Genomic DNA, 18,946 nt, shown 5'->3' on the forward strand with positions numbered 1-18,946 from the left:
TAATCTCAAAAACCTTAGTTATTATACATAAAAAACTTTGTTAACACTTCAAATTCAAAGATTGCATAGTATGCATTATGAAATAGATTAGACAACAAACAAATTTCCTTCGAGACTTGTTCAAAAATAATGATGTATCAAACAAAAGGTTAATAAAAAACAAAGAAGAAAAATTTACCAAAAAAAACAAAACTAGTCAAAATATTTTGTTTGGTGAAAAATATGTCATCATCTCTTTGCTTATATAGAGGGGTATATTTACAATTCTTTTCCTTTTAGGATTAACAAAGTTTTTTTTAATATAATAATATAATTATTCTATGTATCGTTTTATTAAGTTTGAAAATTATGATTTATGATCGTTAAATTTGACACGTGTCACGATCTGATGAGTTACTAACTTTGATATGTGATTTTTGACCGTTAAAATTGACACATGTCACGATCTGATGAGTTACTAACTTGGATATTTAATCGTTAAAACTGACATATGTCACGATCTGATGAATTTTTAACTTTGATTTATGATCGTTAAAACTAAAACATGTCACGATCTGGTGAGTTACTAAAATTGAAAAGCAAGATTTATATAATAAGATATTTTAAAGTTATATAAAAAACTAAATAGAAAAAAAAATTTGAAAGAACCAAAGAGGTGTAGAGGGCTATATCTATTTAAGGGGTGTCAACAAAAATTTTAGAGGGATGTTAACAGGTTGCAGAGCCGTGCCTACATGGTCAAAAAAGAAACACTCGCCTACATCCTTTAATTTTGTAGAAAGTTTAAGAAGCCATATTATTGTTAATAGTTTTTGTTCATGCATGTATCAAAGTAAGGTTATGGAAATTTATACTAGTGAAGTAGTGATAAGGGAATATAGTGAATATAGAGCAATACTGCAATACATAGAATCTATAATTACAACGACAAGTTAGGATCTCTGCATATTAATATTTTTTTATATTAATTAGATATCACATTTTTATACCACAGTTTATTTAAAATTCGTATAATCACCAAACTATTTTTTGTTGTTGATAGTAACACAATACTATGAAAGATTATCTTATACCTTTGGTTTATTAAGTATTAAAAGTGTTATATTTTCATAAATTATTTTAAAGATGAAACAATTTTTTTTTTTTTTTGCCTACGGCCTCTAAATCTCTGGGCACGGCTCTGACAAGTTGCTTAGAGATATGTCAATTAATTATTTTAATAAAAGCTGAGATAAAATTTATAATTTTGTGGATGTCATATAACACCCATGATCCTTCCCTACTTTTGTCACTGAGGTCAACAATTTTGTCCTTCTTAGAATAAGACCGATGATTCCACATACCAATTTTATTTATATTTAGAAGCAGTTTAGTTTAGAGTTGGTCTGCTGCCATTTTATTTTTTTGAAATATACCACTATGTTATAAATAATATTTGATGAATAGTAAATAAAATCTATTTAATCAATAGATAAATTTAGTAGATAATTTATTTATTCTTATTGTTGTTACCATTTAAATTCTAACAGGCAATATTAGAGATGTATATTCAATTTTTTTATTTTATAGTATAAGATGTTTTAAAAAAAAAATTTGTTCATAATATAGGATATTTTTATATTTTATGTAATTTTTAGATTAATTTAATATTTTATATTATGTATTATTATTTTTAATTGGTTAAACATTTTAAAAATAAACATTTTTTAATCTGTTTGCTTTTAATTAAAACATTTTATATTTTGAAACAGAGAAAATATACTACTAACAAGTATATGAAAAACAGCTCCGAACTAGTATCGTATTGGTTTTATTAAAGCGAATTTACGTCCTTAACCCGAAAAATTCAATGATATTATCACCGCGCCCCAATTATTATTTTTAAGTCTATGCTGATATCATCTCAAAACTTTGGAATGATTATTGACCTCGTCAAATTTAGAATAAAATGAACGGTCAAACAAAAGAAAAGGAAGAGATAAGAAATTTTGACAAGGCTGAACCACCCACAGATTTGCGATAGTGGTAAAATATCACAATTTTGAAAGCAAACCAACAGTATGAGGTTCAATTATATGTTCACTAAGCTTAGATTATCTCACTAGTTTTTCTAATTATCTTCAAACCTAAATATGTTGTCTTCTATCTGTTTTTTTTAGTAGATTTATTACTTCTAATTTAAAAAAGCTTAGCACAAGAAGAAAATAATGTGCAACATGTTTTTATTAAATATGTTTCACTTATAAAATAGCAAATACTATATAGTACTTCATACTAAATTCAAATAAAAATTATTTCATACCAAGAATTGATATTAGAAATTGAACCAATAAGCCTAATTAGCAATATGATCAGCCCACAGGAACAAGTCCGTGGGTTTTGAAATTTCAATGATGAGGGCATGGACTTCTCTAATAGCATGTCAAATCTCTTCTACACTATATATACTACCATCTATGTATTGATTCTCATCTCTTACACATAACCAAACTATATATTAAGAAAAAAAATCCACAAAGTTGACAGTAAAACAAGTTCATATTGATTATTATCAACAGAGAAGAAAGGATCAGCTGAAATGGGGCGTTGGGTGAGACCTGAGGTAAGGAAAATATATAAATTTGCATGTTTGCATCGGAATTTGAAATGATATTGATGTCGGTCGTATGATTCGTGTCAACAAATAGACTAGACATAAATAGTTAGGCCCCTCTTTTTTTTTTTTTTTGGGTCAACACTTGAAGCATTAGAATTAGGAAGACAGAGTTTCGCCTCTTAGAGAGGTTACAGGCAGAGTAGCGAGGGCACTCTTTGAAAGTTCGTCGGCTAAAACATTTGCCGAACGAGGGATAAACTTAAACGAACACAAAGAGAAGGAAGCAAAAGCATACCGGATATCATGTAGGATACCAGCAAGCTCATTTACTGTCTTTCCTGTGTTTAGTAGGTCCACCAAAATCTTAGTCTGATTTGACTAAAACATCTGTGTGACCTCTTGCTGTGGCCGAAAGGATACCTCTTTTTAGAGCTAGGGCTTCTCCTTGTAGGGCTGAAGCAACAAAGAGTTCTGTTGCCATTTCCTTGAAGCTTAGCGACCCCTGGATACGTCCCACTATACCAATTCCGCACGTCAACGAGTCTTCTCTCCACGCTGCGTCCGTCTCAATGGTCAAGAGGTTGTCTTTCAATGGTTAGGTCCCTCTTAGTAGTACTAGGAGCCTACTAAGTCCGATTGTTTTGTCCATTGTTTTTTTTTTTTTTTTAAATTTAACTAAAAGGGTTTTAATATTTTTGTCTGTTATTTAGGTCTTGAGTGTTGTATAGATTTTGAAAGATATATATCAAAAAAATCATTTATATACCAATTAAGATTTTAAAACAAAAAAAACCAAATCTAAAAACTGAACTAAAAAAAAAAACAGCATCCCCTGATATACTTCTGAAAAAAAAAAAAATCCAATTTTAACAACCTTTTGGGACATGCTATTTTATAAATATTCTTGTTTAAAATATTAAAAATGAAATATTTATTTCTGGTTTGACACAAGGTTATATTAATTTTTATCTTAACTGAAATCCAAAAAAAAACAAAATAGGTTTACCCTCTTCTTGGAGCGATGGGATTTGTGACATCTATGGTTGTGTTTCAACTCACAAGAAACGCATTGTTTAACCCTGACTGCAGGTTAGTCGTCATCAAATAGATTCTAATTATACCATTATTATTTTTGTTAAATGAATATTATTATTAATTTTAATGTAAATGAATATATCTTTTGCTTGATATTTTTAAAAAGGATAAAACCTAACGCATGTTATAAAAATTCGTAATTACTAATTAACATAGTCATTCAAAAGAGTTGATTCAACGGTCTAAAATGGATAAACATTTTTTTTTGGTCTCACAATAAACTATTTTTGTTAATCAACTGAGCTACGTACTTATTATTAGTGCACGACAGTAGCTTATATAACTAATTTAACAGAATTTTAATCAATATTTTAATTAATTTAAGACTATTTTAGCAGACTTTAATAGCCTTATATAACTATTTTAACAGACTTTTAATCAATATTTTAACGTACTAATGTTTTTTTTTGATAAAAAAATGACAGAATTAATAAAGCTCATAGAAAAATGGGAATTCTAGAAAATGAAGAAGAAGGAGAAAAATATGCACAACACAATCTTCGCAAGTATCTGAGGACCCGTCCACCTCAAGTTATGCCTTCTCTCAACCGTTTCTTCTCTGAAGAGGACAATTAAAGTCCATTTACCTTCGTGTTATTTCTTATTGTCAATAATTCAACAAAATTGAACTGTTCGTGCAAATGGTTTGATATGTATCGTGATAATTTTCGGATTCTTGTTTATATTTTTTCTCTAAATTAAAAATTGAACATGTGTTCAGTTTGTCATACTAGTTTGAGATATTTGGAATAAAAATATGTGAAAAAACTTCCGACCATTAAGGTATAGATACAAAAAACTTCCAACCACAGGAGCATAAGAATATGTGTTCAGTTTGTCATACTAGTTTGAGATATTTGGAATAAAAATATGTGAAAAAACTTCCGACCATTAAGGTATAGATACAAAAAACTTCCAACCACAGGAGCATAAGAATATGTGTTCAGTTTGTCATACTAGTTTGAGATATTTGGAATAAAAATATGTGAAAAAACTTCCGACCATTAAGGTATAGATACAAAAAACTTCCAACCACAGGAGCATAAGAATATGTGTTCAGTTTGTCATACTAGTTTGAGTTTGGAAAATGCACAAGCACTTTGCACGGTGCCTTTTTGTATCTATACAAAGTGCTTGTGCATTTTCCAAACTCAACTCGTTAAAAAAGAAATCGAAATGAAAGTATACAAATATATTGTTTATTACGACAGTGAGATACTTTGAAAATACAAATACATAAATAAAACAGATAAACAATTGCTTCTTACCAATGTGAAAATTATATATGTAGTAAAATAGAGTATGATTTCTTCTTAAAAATTTTATAAGTTTTACCAATTGGGCCAGTAGCAAAATCTTCCAGGTGGAAGTGTTGGGTTCGATTTTCACTGGGAATATAGGGCCCAAAAGATATTGAACCATCGGTTTGTACAAAAAAAAAAAAAAAAAAGATATTGAACCATCGATCATTAAAAAAAATGATAATAATAATAATAAATTTTATAAGTTTTAGCTATTCAATCTTACTTAAATGTTCATTGATTATGTCTTAATTTAATATAGTTCTTCGGAATTATATAGGTAATTATTTATAAGTTGAATAAGAAAATACAAATATATGTAAAACATAAAAAGAAGAAAAAGGTTGACTAATTTTGTTATTTAAAATCTAAATTGTAAGTCATGATTTAATTAGAAAATAGATATTATGTGAAGATAAAAAGGATTTGTGTATCAGTTATGGAACAATTTAGAATAATGTGTTGTTAAAATACGTACAAGAAGAGAACATCTGAACATGGAGCCACTCACTGAGAAACATAATGCACTTACAAAAAAAAAAAAAAGGTTTCACCTAAGCTTCATGTATGTCTATAGACCTTCTCCGGAACGGTGAGCGAAGGGAGTGAGAGAAAACCATTTGCTCCTCATGAAGCTCTTAGAACAGTTTCCCAAGAACCGTACTTGGAGCTGAAAGTGCCTCCACCATGCCGCTCTGCATACTCAACCATTGTCGCTCTCGCACAATCATTCCACCTTTGAGCTATTTCTTTTAGAGACATTGGTTCTGAAAGTTCCTTCACTGAAAAAATGAACCTCGATCTGGTTCTCGCGGATAGATCCTCATAATTGGGTAAACTGAAACGAGGGGATAAAAATCTATAAGATATCATACATATTTAGTTCCACATCGCGATTCAAATTCAACAATTGTTTCTTACCTTGTATCAAAGGTGATGTCCTCAAGAAGTATCGGAGAATTGTATGGGTAATTCGCTGGAACTAGCAAGCGTAGAGGTTGAATTTGTGACTGCGTACGTGAAACATTTTGAGACATAAATAGCTGAGCAACAAGAGATTGGAAACTAGTAATTAAGAGACTAATTAAGTAAAGAGACTTACGATTTTTCCTGACTTGTAATGATCTTTGAATGTGGAACTGAGACCCACAGGAGCATAAGAACATGTGACGATTGTTCCACAAGTATCTTCATCGCATATTTCTACCACTGTCTCCCATTTATTTCTCTGATTTCTTGCAAGAGGGCACAACCAGGCTGCAATATTACAAAAAAAAAAAAAAATATGGACTTAATTTGTTTCTATAGTTCGATAAAACAGAGGAAATTTATAGGTTAAATATTTTTACCTCATTCTCGTTATCTCTCGAGCAAGATGATGATGTGGAGTCAATTTCAGATTCAAGGCTACTGAACTGATTATAACTATCAGTTTGTGATACCATATCTCGAGGTAGTGTGCTGTATAAGCGCTTCAATCTCTTAGTTGGATTTTCTTCTTCGTGTGTCGTTAAGTTTCTTGTTTGAAAACTTAAATCCTCGCCTAAACCAGCTCGAGATCTTCCACTTGGGTGGAACGATCCTGCAATCCTATCGACCATACCAATGATCGAGCTAATCTCACTTGCAGATTGTTCCAAGGATCTTGGTGAGGCTGATTGAAACTACAAAATGCTACACACAATATTAACCAGTTGGATTATTAAACTAACGAAGACGGAGACACTAAACTTGAATAAGCTAAACAGTTTATGATTTCTTCACTCACCGCTTTTACTAGTCGATCAAGAGGTCGCTCTGTTGTTGCTTGTGTGCCAAGTTTGACAGAAGAATCTTGAGATTGATCATGTGAAACTGGAGACTCAACAGATGGGGAAACAAAAGGCGAGCAACCAGACATCAATGAGGTTCCGGTTTGATTAACTGTTGCGGGAAGAATCTGTTGGTCCAGTAACTGAGGAGAAGAGTGGTGTTGTATTTGAGGGGATGAAGCTGATGGTGAAATTACATAAGACATTGGATTTGTAAGCAGGTGCTGAGTCGATGAAAGGTGTTGATGAAGCAACTGAGCTTTGATGTTGACCCCATGACTCATCCTCACATCATTCATCTCATCCGTCATCTGATGTGAATTATGTGTTTGAAGTTGTTGATTCTCTTGCTGCCGTTGTTGCTGTTGCTGCCTATGAAATTGCGGCTGTTGTGTCTGGCGATGATGGAATTGTTTCTGCTGCTTTGGCTGAAACATACTACTAGGCTGGGCCGAAGTAATATTCGAGTGTACCGTCTGCAGAGTACTTGCAGGATTTTGTTGAAGAGAAGGTAACATGACATTTCCTGAGGAGGCCATCATGTTGCTCTCTTCTCTTGGTTCCAACTTGGGCCTTGGCTGCAATAAATCTGTGTGTGATGTCGACCTAGGGCCAGATACTGAAGACGAGGCTCCATTTTGGTTACTTGACATCAACTGTGACTTCATTTGATCCTTTTCATGAGACTGTGACATATGGACTTGAGGACTTTGGGGTTGCAATGTTGTTTGATGGATCTGAGAAAGTGGAAAATGTCCTTGTTGTTGCTGCATTGGCCTCCGAAGCATGGTGTGATTCTTGGTCAACTTCAATATGTGTTCCTTATACAGATCAAACTTGTCTTTGTGCTTCTCTGTTATACTGCTCCTTTGAACATTTAAGAAACCCATAACTTGTTCAACTGACGATTTGAACATCTTTAGCTTTTCAACTGGCTCGGATACCATCTTTTCTGGCGGAAGAGGTTCAATCTGAAAAAAATAAATAAATAAAGAAAAAGACAAAAAAATAAGATCGAATATGTGTCCCGAAAACAAAATAATTAAGTTTATGATTTAAGTACCTGCCACAATTTCTCCTTCTATGGAGTATTTTACTCAAATTTGGTAGATGCATCTCTTTCATGGCTATTATCTACAAGACATATATATAAATAATTCATCAACAAAATAATGAAAAGTTTGGAATAAAATGGCTTGGTGTAAGTGTAATAGTTTTAGTATGACAAATGTAGGAACAAGACGAACAATGATACCTTCTGATAGGTCTCCTCCTGCCAGTCACCAGTGGCATTCACTGATTCTTGAGATGCTACAAAATAATTCTTTTGCTATTAAAATCATAGTGAATGAGATATAAGTAACGAAAGAAAACATTATCAACAAATTTGCTAATAAAGGAAACATTACTAGATGGATTTGCCAAAGGTGCTCTCTGTGATGGATGTGGATGATTCTGTTGGTTTGCTATTTTTTGGGTTTGGTGTAAGGAACTTGATGATTGAAACCTTTGCGTATAATTCTGTGAAGAATCCAAATATTGTTGTGAGCTTCTTTTCTGAGGCTGTTGATGCATCGGATATGGCGGTTGGTATTGTTGTGACATCATAGGTTGAGATTGTCCAACTTCTTGACCATGAGTACCCAACAAACTTGATCCAGGCGCATTATAGTTACCAGATTGATGATGCCGTTGCGAGGGCACGCCTGAAGCATTATTAAGGCGTTGTGGGGGCATAGTTTGGAGGGTATTATTATTATGGTGTGGCTTTTTTTGAGAGCTAGCGACATTGTTCTCTTGGGAAGATGATACCCTAAAAGCTCCTTGTTGCTCTTGGATATTTTGTTGTGATGTTGGATGATTCTGATGTGTGTTTGGAACATCCATCAGTTCACTATGTTCCTGGGACAGTAGAACCATCTGGGGTTGAGAACTAGAACGGACCTGCTGTGTCGGAAAATGATGTCCTGGCAGCAATTGAGAGTTTTGTTGGATAGAAGTTTGTTGACCTGATGATGATAAACTAGAATGATCAGAAGATTGAGACAAGGACTGCTGAATAGGTTGTTTTAAAAGACTTTGTGGATGCATATGCGGTGGTCGCAAATTCCCATGGCAGGTTTTTTCTTTCAGAAGGTATTGATTCAGTTGATGTTGTTGAGGAAGATGGTATTGCCTTCCTTGCATCTCTCTTTGAGAACCAGGAACAACATTTACCTGACCTCCTTCACCTATGTGAATGTTTACGTTTTGGGCCATCGAAGCGGTTAGAGGGGCCTGAGTTGGCAAACGAGAGGGAACGTTGAGATTGCTCGGTGTGTTTTGCAGTAAACCTCTTTGGCTTGTTGGAGTTTGCGTATACGGCAATGAGGTCGGAAGTAATTGCGCTTGATTCATACCTACTCGAGCTGCTATTCAGATAAACGCATAGAAGTAAAACTATACTAAGTAATTTGTTTGTTTCCAAGGCACTAAATTGTATAAATAAGATAATCATCTCTTAAGTATAGAGAAAAACAAAAACACAAAGTAAAATTCTTATGACCTGGAGCTGGAGTATTGGCTCCATTGGCAGAAGAACCTGATTGCACATTTTTGTACGTTTTTATTGCATGCATCTGCTCTTTGAGTTTCCGAATATAATCAGTCTGAGACATAGCAAAAAAAAAGAAAAAAAAAAAGGAATAAGATCTCAAATTCAGATTTCTGAACGTAATAGATGGGAACCATTTATCTTGGAGCACCTTATCTACGGCAACGTTATAAGTCTTCTCCTCAATTTTGGAAGCAATGTCGCTAACATCACCTCTCATAGGAAAAATTTCCATCAAAAATTCAACTCTACACATATGTAAGAATAAAGATCAGTAACATTTTGAATGATTTTTAAATGGCTAATTCGACTAATAGTCATATTTGAAAACTTCATTTTTATCAGCTAAAAACATATAAAATATATCACAAGTATAATGACGTATAAAGATTATGGCACAATTTGAAACGAGCAAAAGGTTGAGTTTAAGTTTTGTCACATCAAAAAGGAATTTTAATAAAGTTTTATGCACAACAATCTAACGTTTTAACTGTTACGTTGTTAACTTGTGTATATGAAATAATCGTTATCATGTGCAAAGCTAACAAGATCACCACAAAAAGCATGACTAAAATAAACCTTACTCTCTTGAATGTCAATAATCAAATAGGAACGATTGATCAATCAAAAGAAACAAGAAGATGTAACAAAAACGCTATTAATAATTTTATAAATCTGTCAAGATAGAAGGCTTACATCTTCGAAAGACACCCTTTCCGTAATTGAGGCTCATGTTGTGATCTCCAATCATTAGCATTATTTGCATCGGAGGCTCCACCAAGTTCATTAGGCTTACAGTTAGTATTTTCCTCCATTAAGTTTTGCGCCTCGGAGACGAATGTTTCCTGATAAGACGTATGTGTTTCAGACCAGAACCCCTGAGACGATCCTTTAAAAATAAGTATATAAAAAAGGATTAGAGAAATCTATCAACTAAGAAACACACAAAAGACAATATCATGCAAGAAAACCATAGAAAATATATATATATTTTAATTTGTCATTATCCAAAAATAAGAGATAATTCTAATCCAAGTATCCGATACTCAAACAAATTAATTTCATAGTTGCTAATACTGAAATTAACCAGTAATCAAATCCTTAGCCTTAACAACAACAACAAAGACATCATGTAGAATGGTTTTATATAATGACATTAAACCTAAGTGACATAAAACCAAACTTATATATTGTAGATACCAATGTTTTGTAATAAACCTTAAAACCTCAATTTCAATTTTGAGATTACAATCATATACTGTGTTTCTGAAAAGATAAGAACCAAAACCGAAACAAAGAAGTAGACAAAAATTGAAACAGAGATTAGATACACTAATCACATTCACCAAAAACACCATCAAACATATGATCAAACTTAAGATATAAGAACAATAGATCGCATCACTCAATCAAAAGCTTGAATCCGACACCACAAAAAATATTTACAGAGACTAGAAGTAACTCATAGATTGTAAAAGGAGGACCCCAGAAATTGAACGATTCAAAGGAGAAGAAGATGAAACCTAGGCTTAGACGGAAAAAAGAAGGAAAAAGAGCGGAGAGATTGAAGAAAACTAAACGGAAGAAGACTTACAAAATCATATAGAGATAGATATATATAGTGTTTCTTTATATTTTCTTAAAATCAAATTTACTAGGATTTGGCCCGTTTTGGAGAATATCTGTGAAGGGTGACATGTGTAATAGCCTATTAGGACTCATATAAAATATAAAGAAACACTATATATATATATATATCTATAGGACTCAGCCCGTTTTGGGAATAAATCTGTTTTTTTTTTGATAAATTTTAAATGTTAAGATTTGGACTTTGACAACTAAGTCTAATCTAATCAATATATTTTTGTTGACAAAAAAAAAAAGACTTTGACAACTAAGCAACTAGGTCTCACTTTCTTTCTTTGTGTGTTTATGAATTTATGATAGTTTGAGTAAGAATTAAAACGAGGTTCAATTAGGGAAGGTCTGGGCATTTGAGTACTCGGTTTGGACTGAAATCGATCTTTGTCAGTTTTAAATGTTTTTTGAATGTAAAGTCTTTGCTTTGCCAATTTCCTGAATGACAAAGTCAGCAGGAATCTTTGTTTTGCAGGGCTTGTACTCCTCAAATCCCAACTTCTGTAGAGAGTGGCATGAGGCTTATTGAAGCACAAAGGTCACATGAATTTTATATTTGGGTATATTTTATTATTGTTCGGACTTTGTTGAGTATTCTTTCGGTTTTTGTTAGTTCATAAGGTATGAGCAAAATATCTGAATCCAAATCCAAAATATAATATCTAACCCGATCCAAACCCAAAGTTTTAAAATATCTGAAACGGATCTTATACCTCTAAATCTGAAAACACAAAAATCCGAAATATCCAATCTGAACCCGAATACCTAAGCCTAGTTTGGATATTTGAATAGAGAAACAATCTAAACCAAAAAAAAAATCTATTTATTAAAACTGTACTTTAAATGATCCGAGATATCTTGGAAGAAAAGAAAAAATCTTTTATCAATTTAAGTTAAAAAAACTTTTAGAAATTCTGGTTAGTGACAGTATTTTTGGTTCTCTCTGTCTATAAAATTATTAATATATTGAGGTTTGTAACTGTTACTAGATAAGGACCCGCTCAAAGTGCAGGTTAAAAGTTTTGTAAATAAAATTAATTTTAGTAAAAATATATTTTATTGTATATCTGTTTTTGCTATAATACACTGATCTTGGTGTGCAATGAGAATATCTGTTTTTGCTATAATACACTGATTTATATCCATATACAAATCTTTTATGTATGTTACTATTAAAAATATTTTTTTTACATCTAAGTATACTATATGTTACAAATATATTATTTACCACCACCTAGAAAATATCTATATGAACAAATTAAGCCAACTATTATATGTCTCTTTACTCTCACTTTTGCATAGTTTCTTTAATCACTAAAATTGTTGGCTCAAAAAATATTTTGAATAAAAAATAAATTACATCACAATAGTTTATGACTAACCATGGAGAGAACCTCGGTTCTGCCCTCCTCCCTTATGGAGAGAACCTTGCTTCTAACCTCCTCCACCATGGAGAGAACCTTGGCTTTGTCTTCCTCCCTTGGGGAGATAACCTTACGTCCAACCTCCCCCACCTTTCTCCCTTGGGGAGATTACCTTGTCTTCAACCTCCTCATGTGTAGAGAGAACCTCGGCTCTATCCTCCTCATGTGTGGAGAGAACATGTTCACGTTTTTTAGCTATCTCAAAGTGTCTTGCTCCATCAACCAATGAAACTATAGACACTTTTTCAACGTCACAAAATCTTTTGATAGTAACTAATGTTAAATTTCCCAATGTATTTCATGGAAGTTTCTTTGACACACCATAATGTACCCTCTGTCTCCAAGCTCCTATGGATCTATCAACAATGATTTATGTTTTTCCAATCTATCTAAAACGACCTGACCCGTTTTTTTTTAATTAGTAAATAATAAATATAAATATAATATAAACTACAACTAGTGGTCCCACACCCACTAGCCACCTATCCAGAACTACAGACAACAGCGGAAATAACAATATCAATAAATATCCAATAATAATATAACCAACTCATTGTTTTTTTAAAAATTTCTTGCTTCTCACTTTCTTGTAAGACGTACTATCGTTCGACGATAAGAACTCTTTCGGTTTAGTAGATCTAGTGTTATATAATCTCTGTTGTATAGTATGCGTTATGAAATTGAGAAACGAAACAAAATTTTAATAAACGACGGCAAAAACACGTGGTATTATTTAGGAATCTTTTTATGTAGTTGCTTTGATTAGACAACAAACAAATTGCCTTCGAGAATTGTTCAAGAACGGCGATGTGTCAAACAAAAGGTTAATACTAAAAAACAAAGAAGAAAATTATACCAAGAAAAGCAAAGCTAGTCGAAATTATTTTGTTTGGTGAAAAATATGTCATCATTTATTTACTTATATAGATGGTGTATTTACAATCCTTTCCCATCTAGGATTAACAAAGTTTTTTTTTTAATAATAAGATTATAATTACAATTATGTGAAGTGACTTTAGGGTAGTGGCAGGAGGTAAGTCCATTTGTAGAAGGCACCACCACACCATGGATCGAATCCCGATTCATACAAATGTAGGGATTTGGCTAATGGGCCGGCCAGTTGTGGCCTGGCAAAAAAAAAAATACAATTATCTTATGCATCGTTTTACCAAGATTGAAAACAATGATTTATGATCGTTAAAATTAACACGTGTCACGATGTGATGAGTTACTCACTTTGATATGTGATTTCTCATCGTTAAAATTGACATGTGTCACGATCTGATGATTTACTAACTTAGATATATAATCGTTAAAACTGACACGTGTCACGATCTGATGAATTTTTAATTTTAATCTCTAATCGTTAAAACTAACACGTGTCACGATCTGGCGAGTTACTAACTTCGAGAACCAAACTTTATATAATAAGATTTTGGGTATTTATTGAAACAACCTGACATTTTTTTTAATATAAGATTAAACTAGTGATTACATACTCACTAACAACTGATATGTATATATATTTTACTTTGTTTAACCATAGTGTATTCACATCGTTTACATGCTTTATTAGCTTGTTTTGTTACTTTCATATAGTTTAAGGTATGTTTGTGCATTAGAGTAGGATTTGCATTGCATTTGCATTGTTTCTTGTTTAAACAGGTGAATTGAACTCAAGAAGCATGGAAATAGCATCTGGGATGAGAGGAGTGAAACCATTGAAGCAGATAGGAGTTGAATCAAGGAGAATACCAACAAAGCATGAAGCACTCGACCACCACAACTCTTGCACTCGACCGTGTGCTACTCAGGGACTTACCGGTGGGGAGCAGAAGGATGGACCACTCGACCAAGGCCACTCGACCGCTTATGGTCGAGTACATTGAGCCGACTTTCTACTTTGTCAGCTAGCCAAATCAGGGCTTCCTTCCCTCACTATATATACCCCTTGTACCCCATGGCTGCCAGAAGACCCTCTTTAGGCAAAAAAGTACCTGTAGCCACCAAAAAAACCTTAGTTCTTACCCCTTAAGGGTTTTTAGCTTTTTAATATCATTTTGCCACTTTTATTTACTGTTTTTTCTCAGATTTTAATATCTTGTAAGTCTCATAACTTTCAGGATATTGAGAATCTGAGTTTGCTTCTTTATATTAAGTTGTTGTTCATCATCTCATCTATCTTATCATGCTAGTTTTATCATTTTCTGGGTTTATGTTCATCATCATCATGTTTTGTTCATCTGAGTAGTGAGTTAGGATTCTAGAGATGGATTAGGCTGGTTTAGGGTTGTGGTTGTTTAGATTGGTTCAGCTTGATTGTTTACATATCTCTTCTAGGTTAGATGTTCTCTAAGCTGTTCTTATATCTGAGAGGGTAAGAACAGATCTTAAGCTTCCTTGCATCATACCAATGTTTAGGTTGTTAGATAAAGCTAGTACTGGATATTATCATGCTTATCCCAAGAGATTGGTTGTATCAGGTGATTTTTGACAAGTAATGGTCTGGTCCTTAATGCTTGTTTAGTATGGTTTCACCAATGAGAGTTGGGTTAGGATGTTACTTAAACTTGATCACTTCTGTCATGAGAGTGGATTAGTGAGTCATTAAGATCATTGTCTAGAGATAGCTCATGTTTGATTGAGGTTTGTTAACCAGTTTAGATAGCCACAACTTGAACACCATCCCATGAATCCATCTCTGGAAGCCTACTTTGTTATCTGATTGTTTATTACCGCACCTTATCTTGTATCATTGCATTCTATTCTGTTTTAAGTTGTTTAGATTGCTTCTGTTCTTCGTATTTACCCACTCGACCTAGCCACTCGACCATACACAAGGTCGAGTGCTTGATCGAGCACCTTCGGGTTCTTCATTTTACTTCCTGTTTTATTTAGTTTACTTCCTGCATCTTTATTGTTTTGTTTCATTGCTCATATCTAGTTATTGCTCTTGTTTAATTTACATTCAACATTGTTTACATTCAACATTGTTTACATTCTGCATTTTACATTATTGTCTTAGGATTGTTAGAAATCAATCATCATCATATTTGGCTTAACTTGAGTCACTGTTACATCTTGATTGGATGCAACACACACTTTATGAATTGACATCCTTTATGCTACAACTACATAAGGGTATAGAAACACCCTGCACACATTCTGATCATCCATACTTATGTCTGCTTGTTTGATTGCATCATCCATTCATTGCATAAGTAAACCCTAAGAAAACTAGTGTTTCAATTGGCGTCGTTGCCATTAGTTTGTTTATTTGTGTCATTTGAGATTAATAAAGATTCAAGATTAAGTTATGTTACTAATTGTTCACCATTGTCAAGTTCTTGTTTTGGGTTGGTTGTTTTGAGTTTCAGGTATCCACTCGAGCAAGCACTCGATCGTGTGCCTTTCAACTGAGTGATCGAGTACCAACACCGAGTTTCAGTCAGTCGACCAGTAGCTCAAGCCAGCACTCGATCGTGTGTCAGTCCGAGCAAGTGATCGAATTATTTGATGCAGACAAGATCCAAAGGAAAAAAGAACCTAGAGAAGTACATTGAGCATATAAACCGCCTACCAAGGGACTTGAGACAGCAGAAAACCAAGATCCTTCAAGAACAAGAAGAACAGTTGCTGATGGATCCACCAATGCACCAGAATCAAAGGCCAAAGCAGATTGGAGCAGGAGATGCTCCCAATACACATACACAGAGAGCTGGCATAATACCTCCTACAGTTGCCAACAACAATTTCGAAATCAAAAGTTGGATAATCAGTATGATATAATCCAATAAATTCCATGGATTGCCAATGGAGGATCCATTGGATCATCTGGATGAATTTGACAGGCTTTGTGGCCTCACAAAGATCAATGGTGTGAGTGAGGATAGCTTCAAGCTCATGTTGTTTCCATTCTCTCTAGGAGACAAAGCTCATCTATGGGAGAAAACACTTCCAACAGGTGCTATAACCACATGGGATGGATGTAAGAAGGCTTTCTTGGCTAAATTCTTCTCAAATGCCAGAACAGCCAGATTGAGGAATGAGATTTTAGGCTTTGCACAGAAGAAAAATGAGACCTTTTATGAGGTTTGGGAGAGGTTCAAGGGCTACCAAACACAATGTTCACACCATGGGTTCAGTAATGAGTCACTGCTCAGCACACTGTACAGAGGAGTTCTGCCCAAGATAAGGATGTTGTTAGACACAACATTAAATGGAAACTTCCTCAACAAGCATGTAGATGAAGGCTGGGAACTAGTGGAGAACTTGGCTCAATCTGATGGGAACTATAATGAGTACTATGATAGAACAGTAAGGTTTGTTGATTCTGCACCAGATGAGAAGTATAAAAAAAGACTTAAAGATTGTTAATGACAAGTTAGACAGGATTCTGCTTAGTCAACAGAAGAACATTTACTTTCTTGGTGAGGAAGATACACCAATTCAAGATGGGGAGAATGAAGTAGCTGAGTTGTGTTATATGCAGAACCAAGGTGGTTTCAAGTCCTACAACCAATTCAAGCCAAACAATCAGTCTTATAGGAGTACAAATATGGCAAACCCCACAAGACCAAGTCTATCCACCACAACAAGCACAAAAACAACACATTTATGTGCCTAAACAACATAATCAAGGTTACCAGGGTCAAATGTGTCCCCCACCAGGGATTCGATCACCCAAGCCCAGAAACCTGACTTAAGAACATTGATGCAGCAGCTGTTGCTTAACCAAGCCACTGGTTAGATGGAAACCACAAAGACGTTTGCTGAGATCAACCAGAGGGAGTTTACTGCCAAGACTATTTTTGTTACTAAGGAGTATGTCACTGGGGACAGTGAAGTTCAATGTGGGGAGGATATTCAAAAAGTTTTAGCTCAGAATGAAGCAGAGGATCACGCAGAGAAGAAAATCGACAGTGTGCTCGACCAAGCACACGATCGTGCACTCGATCGAGTGCATGATCAGGTCACCGATCGAGTGGTCCCCTCTGAGTCTGATAAGCCCACAAAGCACATTCCTCCAGCATACAAACCACCTTTGCCATTCCCAGTATATTTCAAGGAACAAATGATTAGGAAGCTCAAAGAAAAGATTGAGAAGCAGGAATTGATGGCCATTCAACATGAAGTAACTGTTAAGGAGAAGAAAGAGGATAGAGGACCAGCTTTGGAGCATTATAAACCATATCCTCTCTATAAAAGCATATTGTTTAACATATCAAAGAAGAAGGCTAAGAATCAAGCCAAGAAGGATCTAGAGGACATTGGAACTGCTCTGATTCCAACCAAGCTTGAGGATCCAGGCTCATTCAACCTACCATGCTCACTGAACTATATGCACTTCAATAAGTGTTTGTGTGAACTTGGAGCCTCTGTTAGTGTCATGCCCTTCTAAATAGCAGAGAAGCTAGGATATGAAGAGTTCAAGCCAAGCAACCTCTACATAAGTCTTTCTGATGGGTCTAGGAAAGATGTGATTGGCAAGCTGGAGAACTTTCCAGTCAAGATAGGTAAGGCCAGGATACCAACCGATTTCATCATCATAGAGATGGAACAGGAGCTCGATGATCATATTATCCTTGGAAGACCATTTTTGGCCACTGCTGGAGCTGTAATTGATGTTAAAAGGCGTATGATCAGCCTTGACATTGCTCATGGGTTGACTATGAGGTTTGATATCAAGAACACAACAAACCAACCCACCATTGGAGGCCACCCCTTTGTTATAGAAGATAAAGCTGTTGAACCTTTAAGAAAAAAATGGACTCTAGGGCCAAGGATTCACCCAATGAGGTAGCTGTTCAAAACCTCAAGACTTCAGTTCAAGAGTTGACTGATCTGGTGAAGGATCTCCAAGTGCAACTCAATAAGCAGTCAGTTAAGAAAGCAAAGCCAAGGCTCTATGTGTTATCACTGTTTTGACCAAGAATAAGCAAAATTCAGGTGTTATGACTGTTTTGACCAAGAACAAGGTTCATGGTGATCAATTTGAACCAGGGAGGACTTCATCACCTCTATGGTCTCCAAACCAAGCCTGAGAAGGCACCAAAAGTCAAGCTTAGTGACTATAAACAAACTCACTAGGGAGGAAGTCCCTAAGGTATCTTTGTATATAAATTTAATTTCCTTGTGTTTTTGATGTTTTTCTTTTATGTTTGTGTTGGGCAGGCTTTTAAATGGGTTTACAAGTGGACTTAAGAGGTTTTGGACTTGTGAAGAAGGCTTTTAAATGCCACTCGACCAAGCCCACGAGAAGCACACGATCGAGTGCCATTCCAGCCTAGGCCCACTCGATTCACTCCTTTTGCTTGCTCGATCGATTTGGTGGGAGAAGAAGTTTGAATTTCGAATTTGGACAAGCACTCGACCAAGTGGGGTCGAGTGGTGGGGTCAAGCATGTGCCAAAGTGAGTCAAAGATTCCAATTTCGAATTTGAATGGTATACACGCTCCACCCTTGTCTCTTTGTCCCCTCCATCTCTT

The 18,946-nt window shown here is 34.5% G+C and overlaps 2 protein-coding genes and 1 non-coding gene across 6 annotated transcripts; 1 reads left to right on the forward strand and 2 right to left on the reverse strand.

Moving 5' to 3' along the window:
• The first annotated feature begins 2,349 nt into the window (after window positions 1-2,349).
• LOC104780196 (uncharacterized) lies at window positions 2,350-4,469 on the forward strand. 4 transcript variants are annotated; one of them, XM_019244592.2, is made up of 4 exons: window positions 2,475-2,602; window positions 2,948-3,190; window positions 3,597-3,685; window positions 4,117-4,469. In XM_019244592.2, the coding sequence occupies exons 2-4, from the start codon at window positions 3,188-3,190 to the stop codon at window positions 4,265-4,267; spliced, it is 243 nt and encodes an 80-aa protein (XP_019100137.1). In that variant the 5' UTR covers window positions 2,475-2,602; window positions 2,948-3,187; the 3' UTR covers window positions 4,268-4,469. The 4 variants fall into 4 exon arrangements, with proteins under 4 accessions (XP_010502994.1, XP_019100137.1, XP_019100136.1 ...); XM_019244591.2 differs by having other exon boundaries at window positions 2,480-2,602; window positions 2,945-3,190; XM_010504692.3 differs by lacking the exon at window positions 2,948-3,190 and having other exon boundaries at window positions 2,350-2,602.
• A 909-nt stretch (window positions 4,470-5,378) lies between these two features.
• On the reverse strand, window positions 5,379-10,327 carry LOC104783718 (putative mediator of RNA polymerase II transcription subunit 15c). The gene is given in 13 exon segments (XM_087510069.1): window positions 5,379-5,830; window positions 5,914-6,002; window positions 6,095-6,207; window positions 6,210-6,249; window positions 6,342-6,656; window positions 6,761-7,774; window positions 7,867-7,886; window positions 7,889-7,937; window positions 8,059-8,114; window positions 8,213-9,211; window positions 9,349-9,451; window positions 9,548-9,644; window positions 10,093-10,327. Coding segments are annotated over 13 exon segments (3,225 nt in total). The 5' UTR covers window positions 10,212-10,327; the 3' UTR covers window positions 5,379-5,619.
• Window positions 10,328-16,493: 6,166 nt separating this feature from the next.
• On the reverse strand, window positions 16,494-16,600 carry LOC147945608 (small nucleolar RNA R71). The gene has a single exon (XR_015597889.1). It is a non-coding gene; the product is annotated as a small nucleolar RNA R71 (small nucleolar RNA).
• Window positions 16,601-18,946: the final 2,346 nt, after the last annotated feature.

The sequence above is a fragment of the Camelina sativa genome, chromosome 4, assembly GCF_030686135.1.
Source record: "Camelina sativa cultivar CO46 ecotype springtype chromosome 4, ASM3068613v1".
Classification (NCBI taxonomy): Eukaryota; Viridiplantae; Streptophyta; class Magnoliopsida; order Brassicales; family Brassicaceae; genus Camelina; species Camelina sativa.